This window comes from Lolium rigidum, chromosome 6 (genome assembly GCF_022539505.1).
Source record: "Lolium rigidum isolate FL_2022 chromosome 6, APGP_CSIRO_Lrig_0.1, whole genome shotgun sequence".
Taxonomy (NCBI): domain Eukaryota; kingdom Viridiplantae; phylum Streptophyta; class Magnoliopsida; order Poales; family Poaceae; genus Lolium; species Lolium rigidum.
The window spans coordinates 67,535,787-67,550,420 of NC_061513.1; the positions used below are offsets into that span (position 1 = coordinate 67,535,787).

Below are 14,634 nucleotides of genomic sequence, written 5' to 3' on the forward strand. Positions count from 1 at the left end.
GCGAAAGCACTAGACTAAAATCCCGTGTGTCCTCGAGAACGTTTGGTCATTATAAGTAAACAAACCGGCTTGTCCTTTGTGCTAAAAAGGATTGGGCCACTCGCTGCAATTATTTCTCTCGCATTTTACTTACTTGTACTTTATTCATCTGTTACATCAAAACCCCCTGAATACTTGTAAGTGAGCATTTACAGTGAATCCTTCATCAAAACTGTCTGTCAACACCTTCTGCTCCTCGTTGGGATCGACATTCTTACTTATCGAAGATACTACGATACACCCCCTATACTTGTGGGTCATCAGCTAGCAACTAATTTTTTTGTGTTTTGATATAATGCAGCAAACAAAGTAGTAAATAAAATAAAGCAAGACAAAAACAAAGTAAAGAGATTGAGAAGTGGAGACTCCCCTTGCGAGCGTGTCTTGATCTCCCCGGCAACGGCGCCGGAAATTTGCTTGATGCGTGTAGTTCACACGTCCGTTGGGAACCCCAAGAGTAAGGTGTGATGCGCACAGCGGCAAGTTTCCTCGATAAGAAACCAAGGTTTAATCGAACCAGTAGGAGTCAAGAAGCACGTTGAAGGTTGATGGCGGCGGGATGTAGTGCGGCGCAACACCAGAGATTCCGGCGCCAACGTGGAACCTGCACAACACAACGAAAGTACTTTGCCCCAACGAAACAGTGAGGTTGTCAATCTCACCGGCTTGCTGTAACAAAGGATTAACCGTATTGTGTGGAAGATGATTGTTTGCAGAGAAAACGATAAAACAAGTATTGCGGCAGATTTGTATTTCGGTATTAAAAGAATGGACCGGGGTCCACGAGTTCACTAGAGGTGTCTCTCCCATAAGATAAAAGCATGTTGGGTGAATAAATTACAGTCGGGCAATTGACAAATAGAGAGGGCATAACAATGCACATACATGACATGATAAGTATAGTGAGATTTAATTGGGCATTACGACAAAGTACATATAGACCGCCATCCAACTGCATCTATGCCTAAAAAGTCCACCTTCAGGTTATCGTCCGAACCCCTTCCAGTATTAAGTTGCAAAGCAACAGACAATTGCATTAAGTATGATGCGTAATGTAATCAACAACTACATCCTCGGACATAGCGCCAATGTTTTATCCCTAGTGGCAACAGCACAACACAACCTTAGAACTTTCTGTCACTGTCCCGGTGTCAATGCGAGGCATGAACCCACTATCGAGCATAAATACTCCCTCTTGGAGTTAAAAGCAAAAACTTGGCCGAGCCTCTACTAGTAACGGAGAGCATGCAAGATCATAAACAACACATATGTAATAACTTGATAATTAACATGACATGGTATTCTCTATCCATCGGATCCCGACAAACACAACATAGAGTATTACGGATAGATGATCTTGATCATGTTAGGCAGCTCACAAGATCCAACAATGAAGCACAATGAGGAGAAGACAACCATCTAGCTACTGCTATGGACCCATAGTCCGGGGGTGAACTACTCACTCATCACTCCGGAGGCGACCATGGCGGTGTAGAGTCCTCCGGGAGATGAATCCCCTCTCCGGCAGGGTGCCGGAGGAGATCTCCGGAATCCCCCGAGATGGGATCGGCGGCGGCGGCGTCTCAGTAAGGTTTTCCGTATCGTGGTTTTTCGCCTCAGGGGTTTCGCGACGGAGGCTTTAAGTAGGCGGAAGGGCAGAGTCGGGGGCCTGACGAGGGGCCCACACCATAGGGCGGCGCGGGCCCCTCCTTGGCCGCGCCGCCATGTGGTGTCGCCACCTCGTGGCCCCACTTCGTATGCTCTTCGGTCTTCCGGAAGGTTCGTGGCAAAATAGGCCCACGGGTCTTCGTTTCGTCCAATTCCGAGAATATTTCGTTACTAGGATTTCGAAACCAAAAACAGCGAGAAAACAAGAAGCGGCACTTCGGCATCTTGTTAATAGGTTAGTTCCAGAAAATGCACGAATATGACATAAAGTGTGCATAAAACATGTAGGTATCATCAATAATATGGCATAGAACATAAGAAATTATCGATACGTCGGAGACGTATCAATCGGCTGCAAGTGGGTGAGCGGGAAGGCGTAGGCCTGATTTTTTTTTCTCCCGCCAACAGTCACGACTGGATGGGGGGAAGCAGAAAATCCGAGCGCTCACTCGGCTATATCCAGTTTTTGCCATCAAATTTCCATTCTCCCAAAAAATATTCGGGGGCATGTATATTTTGCGGGATCTGCACGGGCTATTTTTTCGTATAAAACCAGAAACCGGCTGTTACTTTTGCGGGACATGCGTTTTGCTGGATCTACTAGATAAGATGTAACTAAGCAACATAATGATAAAATTTCTTCTCTCATGTAGGTTATTTACCTCTGCACATCTTTGCTCTTTTTATGGTCGTCTCAACAGCGTGTAGAACATCACGATCTATTTATTGAGGTATCTACTTGGTTGGAGAACACAACGAGAGATATTTTTGCCAACATAGCTGACCGCATAGTCTTCGAATTGGTCCTATTGGCACGTTTGCAGTTTCTCTCATGATTACTTGTAATGTGCCCCTATTTTTTACTTTACACTTTCAATACATTGGATCTATGTGGCTATCTGCATCCTGGTCATGCAGAAAACAAAACTAATGTTTAAACCTTGTAGGTAATAAAGTGTTGGGAAATCCAACTTGGCTCACGGGTGCATATGCAATCGTTGTGTGAAAATACATTTTAAAGTGTCAAAAAAAATTAATTTTTTTTACATGTATATCTAGACATTCTATGTTCGCACACAAGTTTTCGGGAAAAAGAATATTTTTTGTGTCTAGTGTAAAAAATATAAACTTTGATGCTCCAACATGATTACGTACATGATTTTTATCTTTTTTATACATGCCACATAAAAGTTTGTTTTCCGACGAAAACTTGTGTACGAACATAGAATGTTAAGATGTACACCTGAAATTATATTTCAATTTTTTTTTAAATTTTTTAAATTATTTTTTCATGATAGGTGGTGCATATGCACCTATGAGCCAAAACGCCACCTCCATAAAGTGTCCTTTATCTAAAATAACTAAGCCACACAATTATTTTGAAATGCATGTTACACGTATTTTGATATTTCAAAAAATTAAAACAAAATTTTTGCACGTACATCTTTACGTGCTACGCGCTTATGAAGTCGTTTTATGAGAAATCGCCTTGTCTTGTGGCATATGTAAAAAGACAAAAATCAATGCTTGAAATAAGGCTTTTCAAAAGATAAAATTTCTCTTTTTGACATAGACCATAATATATTGGTTCCTGACAAAACTTCACAAACACCCATAAATTGTGGAGATGTACATGTAAAAAAATTTGTTAAAATTTTTCGACTTTAAGAAGTATAATGTTTTGGTAGTGGACGCATATGCACCCAGGAGCCGAATTGAATTTCTTAGCCACATCAAGTTTTACCCACGAATTTGGATATCTCGTTCCTCTTTATAGTACGGTTTGTCCTATACTGAATGAGATTCTTCGAACCACTAAAAAGATTAGAAATGTGTCTTCGATCTTCTAGCTTCAAGCCATTCTTCCACTTCAGTTTCTAGGGCTGACAACTGCTGGTTAAACCAATAGTTTTGGGACTGAACACTTGTGTACACCGAACAAACCATTAGTCCCTTAGTCGTTCGTCATCATTCATCAAAACCCACTAGGGAGAGCTATAAATACACTTTCAATCTCCCTCTTTTTATGATCTATATATGACAACACGATTAAAGATTTAAAAACGTATATAAATTTCTTTTTTGGGCTCCATTATCTTTTTACTTGTTTGAATGCAAGTGCACATATTTGAGGTATATATGCGATCTCCCCTTATATCTTGGAATCCTTGAGTGCAATATGTGAGAGAGACAAAAACAAAAACATTGGAATGTGTGTGATATTGAGGGATCAGAATGACGAAAGATCGAAATGACACGGAATTGAAAATCAGCTAGCTATAAGCTAAGAAATATGTTTTTCTTTTGAATATGTTAATTGGTAATGTACATATGATACAATTACAGTGGAGATGACCCGAATGATCTTTTCAGCCTGCTCACCTGTTCTCCCGGTACAAATGACATTGGCACAGTACTTGTACAACGTAATAACCAGCTGACTAGAGGAGTTCGAGTGTATGTACACAATGCATGCGTAGTGTAGACCGCAGAGAATTTAAAAATAACGGTACCTACTGGTGATATATCTATCGTCCACTCTCTGCTTTGAGATTAGTATATAGAAGTAATAATTGAAACTTTTGTGAAACTAAAGTGATACATGAAAAACATTGTGAAATATTCTGATAAAAAGTGAAACTAATGATGCCATTGCTGACATCACTAGGATTTGTTTCACAAAATATTTATGTTTCAGTTATATTTCAATTATCTTTCAGATTTATTTCATAATTTTGTGGAAAGATTGGTCATCACATGGTTGCTGAGGTCACTCCGGTATGTGTAGTTGCCGTTAAAGAGGTTTACGGGCGTACTGTCACTAGCTCAATATATATCATGTGCACTTTTTTAGAACTAATATCAGTAATACACATTTTATATTATATGTAAGGTAAGCTAGATAGCCTTCCTTTAATTCCAAAGCTTCGTGCTTGGAATCTTCCTCCTCCCCTGCCGCTATGAGGCACAGCTCATTGATACAGCTTAGCGGCATAGGATCTAACTCCTCTTGCCACTTTACAATGCTCTCGCTAGCTAGGCATGCCCGCCGTTGGTCGGCTTTGCCCCTATGCCGGCCACTGCTCAGCCCTTGTACGTGACGGACAACATGCCGTGACGATTCCTATATATAAGGCCGGCGTCCCACCTTAGCTTCATCCACCACCAGTCACCATTAGCTTCGATCCCCGGCGAGCGCGGGTTCACCGAGCGTGCCGATCGAGCTAGCAAGATGGCGTACAACATGTCGATCGGGTACATGCCGGTTGCACCGGTGGCGCCGGACTGGCTGAACAAGGGTGACAATGCGTGGCAGATGATCTCTGCGACGCTGGTGGGCATGCAGAGCGTGCCTGGCCTGGTGATCCTCTACGGGAGCATCGTGAAGAAGAAGTGGGCCGTCAACTCTGCGTTCATGGCGCTCTACGCCTTCGCTGCCGTGTGGCTGTGCTGGGTCACCTGGGCATACAACATGTCCTTTGGCCACAAGCTGCTCCCCTTCTGGGGCAAAGCCCGTCCGGCGCTGGGGCAGAGCTTCCTCATCGCGCAGGCCGTGCTGCCACAGACGACGCAGTTCCACAAGGACGGCAGCCTCGAGACGGGCTGGATCAACCCGGCGTACCCCATGGCCTCCATGGTTTACTTCCAGTGTGTGTTCGCCGCCATCACGCTTATCCTACTCGCCGGCTCGCTCCTCGGCCGCATGAACATCAGAGCCTGGATGATCTTCGTTCCACTCTGGCTCACCTTCTCCTACACAGTTGGTGCTTTCTCCCTCTGGGGCGGCGGCTTCCTCTTCCACTGGGGCGTCATGGACTACTCCGGTGGCTACGTCATCCACCTCTCCTCCGGGGTCGCTGGGTTCACCGCCGCGTACTGGGTCGGGCCGAGGTCCACCAAGGACAGGGAGAGGTTCCCACCCAACAACGTGCTTCTCATGCTCACCGGCGCCGGGCTGCTCTGGATGGGCTGGGCCGGTTTCAACGGCGGTGACCCTTACTCCGCCAACATCGACTCTTCCCTCGCCGTGCTCAACACCAACATCTGCGCCGCGACCAGCCTCCTGGTCTGGACCTGCCTCGACGTCATCTTCTTCAAGAAGCCCTCCGTCATCGGCGCCGTGCAGGGCATGATCACCGGCCTCGTCTGCATCACCCCCGGCGCCGGTCTGGTCCAGGGATGGGCGGCGATCGTGATGGGAATTCTGTCAGGCAGCATCCCGTGGTTCACCATGATGGTGGTGCACAAGCGCTCCAAGCTTCTGCAGCACGTGGACGACACCCTGGGCGTGTTCCACACCCACGCCGTCGCGGGCTTCCTCGGAGGCGCCACCACAGGGCTCTTCGCGGAGCCGGTGCTGTGCACCCTGTTCGTGCCAGTGAGCAACTCCCGCGGTGCCTTCTACGGCGGCACCGGCGGTATACAATTCCTCAAGCAAGTGGCGGGTGCCCTCTTTATCATCTGCTGGAACGTTGTGGCCACCAGCCTCATCTGCATCATCGTCGGACTCATCGTGCCACTGCGGATGCCCGAGGAGGAGCTCGCCATCGGAGACGACGCCGTGCACGGGGAGGAGGCCTACGCGCTCTGGGGAGACGGCGAGAAGTACGACTCCAGCAAGCACGGGTGGTACTCCGACACCGAAGGCACCCAGGGGCGCAAGGCGCCCAGCGGCGTCACGCAGAACGTCTGATATGTGCCTATCACTAACCGGCCCGGTTGGAGTTGGGTTTTATACGCGTCTTGTTGTCACAACATGCATTACGGGTGCGCATGCATGTGTGCGTTCGTTTGCTGTTGAATAATGTGCTGCCATGCATGTATAAGCAAGGTGTCAAGGACACAATGCCTTTTGTGAGTATGGCATCACTCTTTGATTGTTTGACAGAATTATACAAGATTTTACTTTGAGATACAGTTTCATCTCCTTATTTTCTATAGAGTTGTTAGCTACTACCAACAGTTACTTTGTGCACAATTTCATCTCCATGACACACTGCTTTTTGTAAATATGACATCATGCTAATGTACTTTTTCTTTTCTTTTCTTGGACCATAATACCGACAGTCAAATTTATAATGACTTAGTATTATTTCCCAGTTACCATCGATAGCCAGCTAGCCAGTGATCGAAATATTCTATACATTTGTGACTGCGGGAATCTAATGTTTAGATCGAACGATCCTTAGCGGTGACTACAAAATAGTTTCATTATCTTACAATTGATAGTCTAAAAAGAAATAGTTTTGCAATTGGAAGGTGGATAAAGCTTTGGACTAATGGATGAAGATCCAACGGCCTAGTTCTCCGTCGCATATCATGTTTTCTCATCTCTATCACGATCCCATCTCTATCACGGTCCATGAACTACTTTTCTTTTCTTTTCTTTATTTTCTTTATTGTTGCTTCAAAGTTGACAACTTCGATGCTGAGAATGAACTGAACGGGTGAACTTTTTTTTTGCTAGGGGCCATGATCTTTACTGCATCCTTCTATAAGTATAAAGGTTGCAGAAAATTATCATCTAAATACTAAATCTCTGTAAATCTATCGTATCATATAATACTACTCTACTGGACCCGGCGTTTCGGCTCCCGGGTGCATATGCTCCCTTTATTTGAAATACATTTTAAACATATCTGAAATATTACAAAAATCCAAAACAAAATGTACCGTGTATATGTCCACATCCTACATACTCAGAAAGTTGTTTTGGAAAAAAATCAAATTTTGTGCGCCCTATGTAAAAAAGAAAGAATTCGGAGTTAAAATAAGGCATTTCTCGAGATATTTTTTTATTTTTTACACATGACACAAAAAATATCGGTTTTCAGCGAAGGCATGGAGATATACATGCAAAAAAATTCCTATTTTTTATTTTAAAATTTGATTTTTTAATAAAAGGAGCATATACACCCAAGATCAAAAGTGCATTTCCGCTACTACTTTTGTGAGTTCTTCGACGATTGAAAATTTATTAGTTCCCAATTAAAGCACATACACATTGAATTGGCGCTGATATTTATGCAAGATTAAACATTCGTTTGAACTCTTGAATAAGCATTATATTTTTCACTATTCGAACAATTTTTTATAAAACAATGGTATTTCCTCCGACTCATATTACTTAATCCTAATATAGATGCATCTAGACATATTTTAGTTGTAAATACATTCATTTTAACATCAAATAACATGGATTGGAGAGAGTATATGTATACGAATGTATGAATAAATATATAGTGTTGACTGAAATTCTCAGTAAAAAATACTACATATATTTTTAATACTAGATGAAAAATGACACGGAATATTCTCTTACATATTTATGAATAAAAATTATTAAATCGACTGAGAGTTGGTTTCTCCTGCTACACCAGAAAAAGAACGCGTTTCCCCTTGCGGCCTTGCATACAAGCAAGCGTGGCAAGCATCAAACAAAGCCCACCTGAAATACCCCAGTGAAGTACAGGCCGAATGGGACTGTAGAATGCTTGGGGATGTGACGTTTTTTAACCCAAAAAAAAAGGCCTACGAAACAAAGTAGCAGTACGATCGACACATCACGTGGATTGCTGGCCTTTTCTCTGGTTACACTTACACATTGAACGCGGCATCCTATTTGTTGCTCCGTGCGTGAGCGATCCTCCGCAGTGGGACGGATGGGCCGGCCCACTAATGAGAGAGGGTGACCGATTTTCCATCGTTTTTCCGTTTTCTGGTATTTTGCTGGTTTTTACTCGTTCTTTGGGTTTTGCTGTTTCCTGTGTTTTTTTTTCTTTTCTTTGGTGTTTCATGTGGCTATAATTTAATATTTTAAATCTGAACTTTTTTTAAGATTGATTTTTTAAGATCTGAACAATTTTTAAATCTGAACATTTTTTTACTTTAATATTTATATTTTTTGTTTTTTGAATTTGTATATTTTAAAAAATTATGTATTTTAAAAAATCTGAAAATAAAGGAGAAAAAAAGAGAAACCTTACCTATTTCAGGCCAAGCAGAAACTATTCCGTCCCGCTACACGCCACTAGCCTACTAGGTTCATATTTTCCACTTTGTGTCTATTGTATTGAGGTTTGTAAGTTGTAATGGAGCCACACATGCATCTATTATGAAAAGTGCATTCCAAATGTATTTCAAAATATCAAAAAAAAAATCTGAAAACAATCTTGGATGTACGTCCGAAAATGCTATATTCACATCCATAATTTTGTGGGAAAAACTTTTTCTGTGGGTTGTGTAAATAGGAGAAAATAATCTCTGGGGAAGCCACTTTGAAGCACCGACAATTATCTTTCTTTACCCCAAGTCTCAAAAATATCATTCATTTTTTCGCCAGACATTTTGTGCGCAGACATAGAATGTCCAAATGTAGACCTAGATTTTTTTAAGATTATTTTAACATTTTAAATTATGTTTTGGGTAATAGATGCATTTACACCTAGAGCCAAAATGGATTTTCGATGGCCGATGCTCTAGCTGTTTATCGTGCATGGTGCTAAACTTCTGATGTTGTGTGGGCTGATGCGGTTTCAGAGCTCATCCTGTCATCATGACATAAGGATAGGTCCGTGGGGGTGGGAGGGGCGGCCTCGCCGGGCGCCCGAATTGAAGGGACCCCTGGTATGCCGGGTTAGGTAAGGTGTCAAGATGGAATCCCACTAGGATTTTACTTATGGTGTATTTTATCTTTTCTAGTTTAAATTTAATGTTAAAATTTACACAAAAAAGCAAAATGCACTACAGTTGGAATTCGGATGGAATCCTATTTCAACACCTTAGGAGTAGGAGTAGGTAGGGGGGGGGGGAATCTAATTCGGCTCCCGGGTACATATGAACTAGTTGTGTGAAAAAATACATTTTGACGTGTCAAAAAATTCTAAAAAAAAATATTTGCATGTATGTCTAGACATTCTATGTTCGCACACAAGTTTTTGGGGAAAAAAGATATTTTTTGTGTCTCATGTAAAAAAGATAAATTTTAATGCTCCAACACGACTACGCACATGACATTTTTTTTTGTCTTTTTATGCATGCCACATAAAATTTTGTTTTCCCACGAAAATGTGTGTACAAATATAGGATGTCAGCATGTACACCTGACATTTTATTTCAGATTTTTTTTGACATTTTTAAATTATTTTTTATAATAAGTGCACATGCACCTATGAACCAAAACAACTTTTGAGAGAGATGACGAACGTATTGTTACCTAGCTGCTTCCAAGTAGGCTTTATTACTCTATTCTATTCCTTTTTTTTTGTGAAGTTACTCTATTCTATTCCTTGCCCCCAATAGAAAAAGTAGATGAATTTCTGCAGTACCATTTACATTTTCCGGATAGCAGAGGAGAACGGGATCTATTGTGCTAAACTTTTTTTAGACTAAGGGAAGTGCTAGACCTTATAATTTTTATGAGTAATATAAACACTTCGAGAAACAAAATAATGTTGATCAAGAAGATGATGTCCCTATAGAAGAAAATGTTGACATCAACGTGGATGATAACAACATGAGTGATCATGATCACATATTTAATTCATCTTCTACAGGCTTGTAATGCTGATGAAGAACCGGTTATAGTGTGGTTAATTGGGCTATTATTCTTGATAAAAAAAGTAAGGGATATGTTAGTGAAGAAGGGGCCTATCCGGATTTTTTTTTGCATATCAGTTAGGTGCTATTATTCAAAACCACAGATTGAAAAAAAAAAACAAGCTATTCAGTTTTAGCAATTGCAAAAGAATACACTAGGGTAGCGATGTCAGCAATTGGAAAAATATTAGTGAGAGACTAAAAGGACATGCATATATCGAGCAAATTACTTATTTATACAAAGGGTCCTTAATTCTTGTTCGTCCCGAGCCCCTAAAATCTCATAACCAACCTTGCATGTCATTTGTGATGAACTTGCTTCTTTGAATAAGTCCGCTGGTTGTCGTCTGAGAAGAAACACGATGTTGGAGCGTCGTCCATGCTAGATGCTACCTATGGGCACAAAACCACATACATAAAGTTTTGTTTTTTCTTGGAAACAAACTTGACCACACAAATACAAGATGCATTTTCATGCCAAGCAATTTCGTAAATCCAAAAATCTTACGACAACTTGATGTAAAAATCCATCTACAATGTACATAATTAATTCACTGAATACAAATATTTGGTGGTAGCTCAATTACTCATTTAACCTGTGTAATATTACTTTTTGTTATTGTTGGGGAACACTTTTAGCTCAATTTTGTTGCCGGGAAGATTTGAATATATATGTTGACTGACAACCACCATAGTTAAGTTGGAGAAAGAAGACACTTCTTGTTTTGTAGGTAATGTTTGGAAAGAGATATAGTTTGTCTTCCAAATCCTTGAGATTGATATAAACACTGGGTCATCGTTAATTGTGAGGAAAGTAGCCATAGGAATCGCAATTTGTCTATGGGATCTAAGAGAAGTTGTCTGGGGGTATTTTGAGATTTGTTTTGCCACGCGTAATGTGGTCCACCGATTGGATGCGCATGGCCTGTGTCCTATAGGATTGTTTTTTCGGTTCAATCTGTGCCGCATAGTGCGCTAGCGTTGCATCCCAACCGTCTCCTATGCATTGCCCCTATCACGCTGCTCCAGCACCTCCCAATATGGTCGTCGTGTGGGTCCCACGATGTGCATGGAACACACCCAGTTAACCTGACTACAGAGATTTAGAAAGAACTCCACACCAATTAAAAAAACATTTTTATCAACGAGGGGCTTACTTTTTCTAGCTTCATATTCGGTTCATTTTCCATGTTTCTATAATGGAAATCGACGAGGGGCTTACTTTTTCAAAAAATATTACTGACGTTAGATGCTATTCATAATAAATCCATTGGTGTGTATATAACTATATAGATCAATCCCAGTGACAAAAAAAAGGAGGACAACTGCTACGTGATGTTATTTTATTTTGAGCGTTTGCTTGTTTGCTGCGGAGAAAAGATGAGCGGTGGCTTGATAATAGGGAACGAGCCGGTATACCAGGAGAGGTATACCGGAATGAGGGCAACCGGTGATATCAAGACCGAAAGAATGTCCGAAGGAAGCAATCTATGGTGGTACAAGAGCAATGTGTGCAGCATCCGGTGGATTGACCTTTCTTTCGAGTGAGTTGGTATATCGATCTCTTAACAGGTGAAACGTCATGATGAATCTTAATAGCCTGGTATGCAAGTACACATAACTATGTACGCACGTCGGCACGTGTACCTTGTTCCACCACCAGCCGTTCTGCGCTTCTGCTGACGACCTAAATCTTACGGCAAGTCATTACACTACACTCATATCTAGCTACTTTCATGCCGCTTTCATGTACAAATGAACAAAATTATGTACTTCCATTGCTGTTGAGCAGAAAGGGGTCACCATGCATTCTATAGTAGATCTTAATAACATGATACTGATGGACAAGGTGTTTCTACACCTGGGTGCATATGCACCCTTTATTTGAAATGCATATTAAATATATTTCTAAATGTCAAAAAAATACAAACAAAAATGCCTCGTGTATATCTTGACATGTTACATATTCACAAAGTTGTTTCAGAAAAAACCGATATGTTTTGTGTCTTGTACTAAAAAGACAAATTTTTGGTGTTAAAATAGTCTATTTCTCGAGACATTATTTGTCTTTTTTACATAGGGTACAAAAATTGTCGGTTTTACGTGAAACTTTACGTGTACTCATAGAACGTGTCCCTCTACATGCTAAATTTTTGTTCCTAATTTTTTACTTTTTGAAATATGTGTTATACATATAGGGTGCATATGCACCCATGATCAGTTTTGGTTTTCTGCATGATACTCAACTATGTACTCCCTTTGCTGTTGTGCAGATCGACCTAAAATTGATTTGTTCAGTTGGAACACGCTTCTGTGTCTCTCACGTACAAAATTATCTAGTTGCAACTCATTATAACAATCTGGTTAGGCAACGGGACGTCTTCATTGCCGGAGCCGTCGTTAATTAACTTGTTGCCGGAGCTGACCATTATATGTGGACACTACAGCTAAGAAAGAAAAACATGGTCATGCACTTGCATCCCGTTATATCTCAGTTATGACATGAACGAAGCATGTAACGATAACAGAATGTGAGCGCCTGAGACAGATGTTTCTCATAATCTCGTCCATGAACCATGCAACCATGATATATACAGCGACCTTCGCCCCAACCTGTCATGGGTCATTCTTGACTGAAATTCTCTTGGTTCACCCTGCTCGTCGTCAAGTCCGCATCAGCTCTGTGGCGCACAGGGGCCATGCCAAGGCAACTCATCTAACTGGCCTTTTGAATGAAGAGAAAAATAAAATCAACATATAGCCCAAGTTTTTTGTAAACACCAAAGAGGGTACACCCAAGCACACCTCAATACTAAAGGGACTAATTTTTGTATTGGCACAAAGAGGTTTCAGACCTGTCTCCTGAGGCCTTGTTCGGAAGAGGTGGATTTCTGTGTATTTTAGTGTATTAGCCACCGTGTTTTGGATGAAAACACCTCAGTCACCCAATCCCCTCAGATTTCTCTTCAATCCCAAAACGCGAGGGGAGTGGAGCGTTTTGTTTACACTCCAAACTGACGTGTTTCGGCAGGGATTGCCCGGACTGACCCTACCGAAACCAGCCGACCGAACGGCACATTCGCGTTTTGTTGAGTTTTCAGATGGGGCGAGGATTATACTCAGCAAACCCGGCCAAAACTCCCCTGCCGAACAAGCCCTGATGGTAGAGACAAACTCTAATGCGCATATAGTGGCTCAAAACTGAATCCTTAAGGTGCCTGGCTATAATTTGTTTAGTCCAGTTATAAGCCAATTTTGATAGTTAACAGAGCCAGCTGACATAACGCTGCATAAAATGTTACTCCAGTCCGTTTCATAATATAAGACGTTAGAGAGAATTCCTTATTTGACCCTGTCTGAAGTTTGCCTTCCTTTTTTGGCCCTGGTAAATTTTTTCTTCCTTTCATGACCCACAAAGTTTGGTTGGTTCCTTATTTGGCCCTCTAGTACAATTTAAGCACTAAGATGACCATTTTGCCCCTGCAACAATATGTGACAAAATTGCACTAAAAAATCTGTGATATACTAGTTGGTTTGTTAAAAAAAAGCAATCCCCACTGTGGCTGGCACCAGCGCACCATTTTGCCCCTGCTGCAATTTATTCCGGAAAATCTTAAATTAATTCCAAAAATTACTTCAACTTTTTTTTATTTCCACAACTCCAAAAAGTTTGATATTAAATAGGAACAAACATACAGACAATCCGCAGACACGCCAGAAATTTCAGCCTAAAATACATTGTATTTTGGAAGATACAAAAAAGACAAATTTCTGACAGACTATACGTATACGCCTATATAATGTCAGTTTTTTGTTTTTTTCACAGCCTAAAATAAAACATGTTTGTGCCAGAAACATTGCACGTACATCCCAATCATATACATGTATTTCTGGAATAAATTTTAGATTCTTATGAAACTCAAAAATTTGCTAGCATATTACAACAGGGGCAAAATGGTCATCTTAGTGCTTAAATTGTACTAGAGGGCCAAATAAGGAACCAACCAAACTTTGTGGGTCATGAAAGGAAGAAAAAATTTACCAAGGCCAAAAAAGGAAGGCAAATTTCAGCCAAGGCCAAATAAGGAATTCTCTCAAGACGTTATTACATGGAAAAGTCCGATTTGAACATGGGTGCATGTGAACCCTAGTTGGAAATGCATTTTCTAAATGTTAAAAAATTCTGAAATAAAAATATCCGGGTACGTACGCATGTTTCATGTGTGCGTAGAAAGTTTTCGTGGAGAAACCACTTTTTTATTTCAGAATCTAAAAAAGACAAAATACGTCACATATATCTTGCTATATAGCCTCGCAAAATTTCACTTT

The 14,634-nt window shown here is 41.1% G+C and overlaps 1 protein-coding gene across 1 annotated transcript; it reads left to right on the forward strand.

The window, feature by feature from the left end:
• Positions 1-4,939: 4,939 nt before the first annotated feature.
• On the forward strand, positions 4,940-6,400 carry LOC124662738 (ammonium transporter 3 member 1-like). Its single transcript, XM_047200539.1, has one exon. The coding sequence runs from the start codon at positions 4,940-4,942 to the stop codon at positions 6,398-6,400; it is 1,461 nt and encodes a 486-aa protein (XP_047056495.1).
• The last annotated feature ends 8,234 nt before the right edge of the window (positions 6,401-14,634 follow it).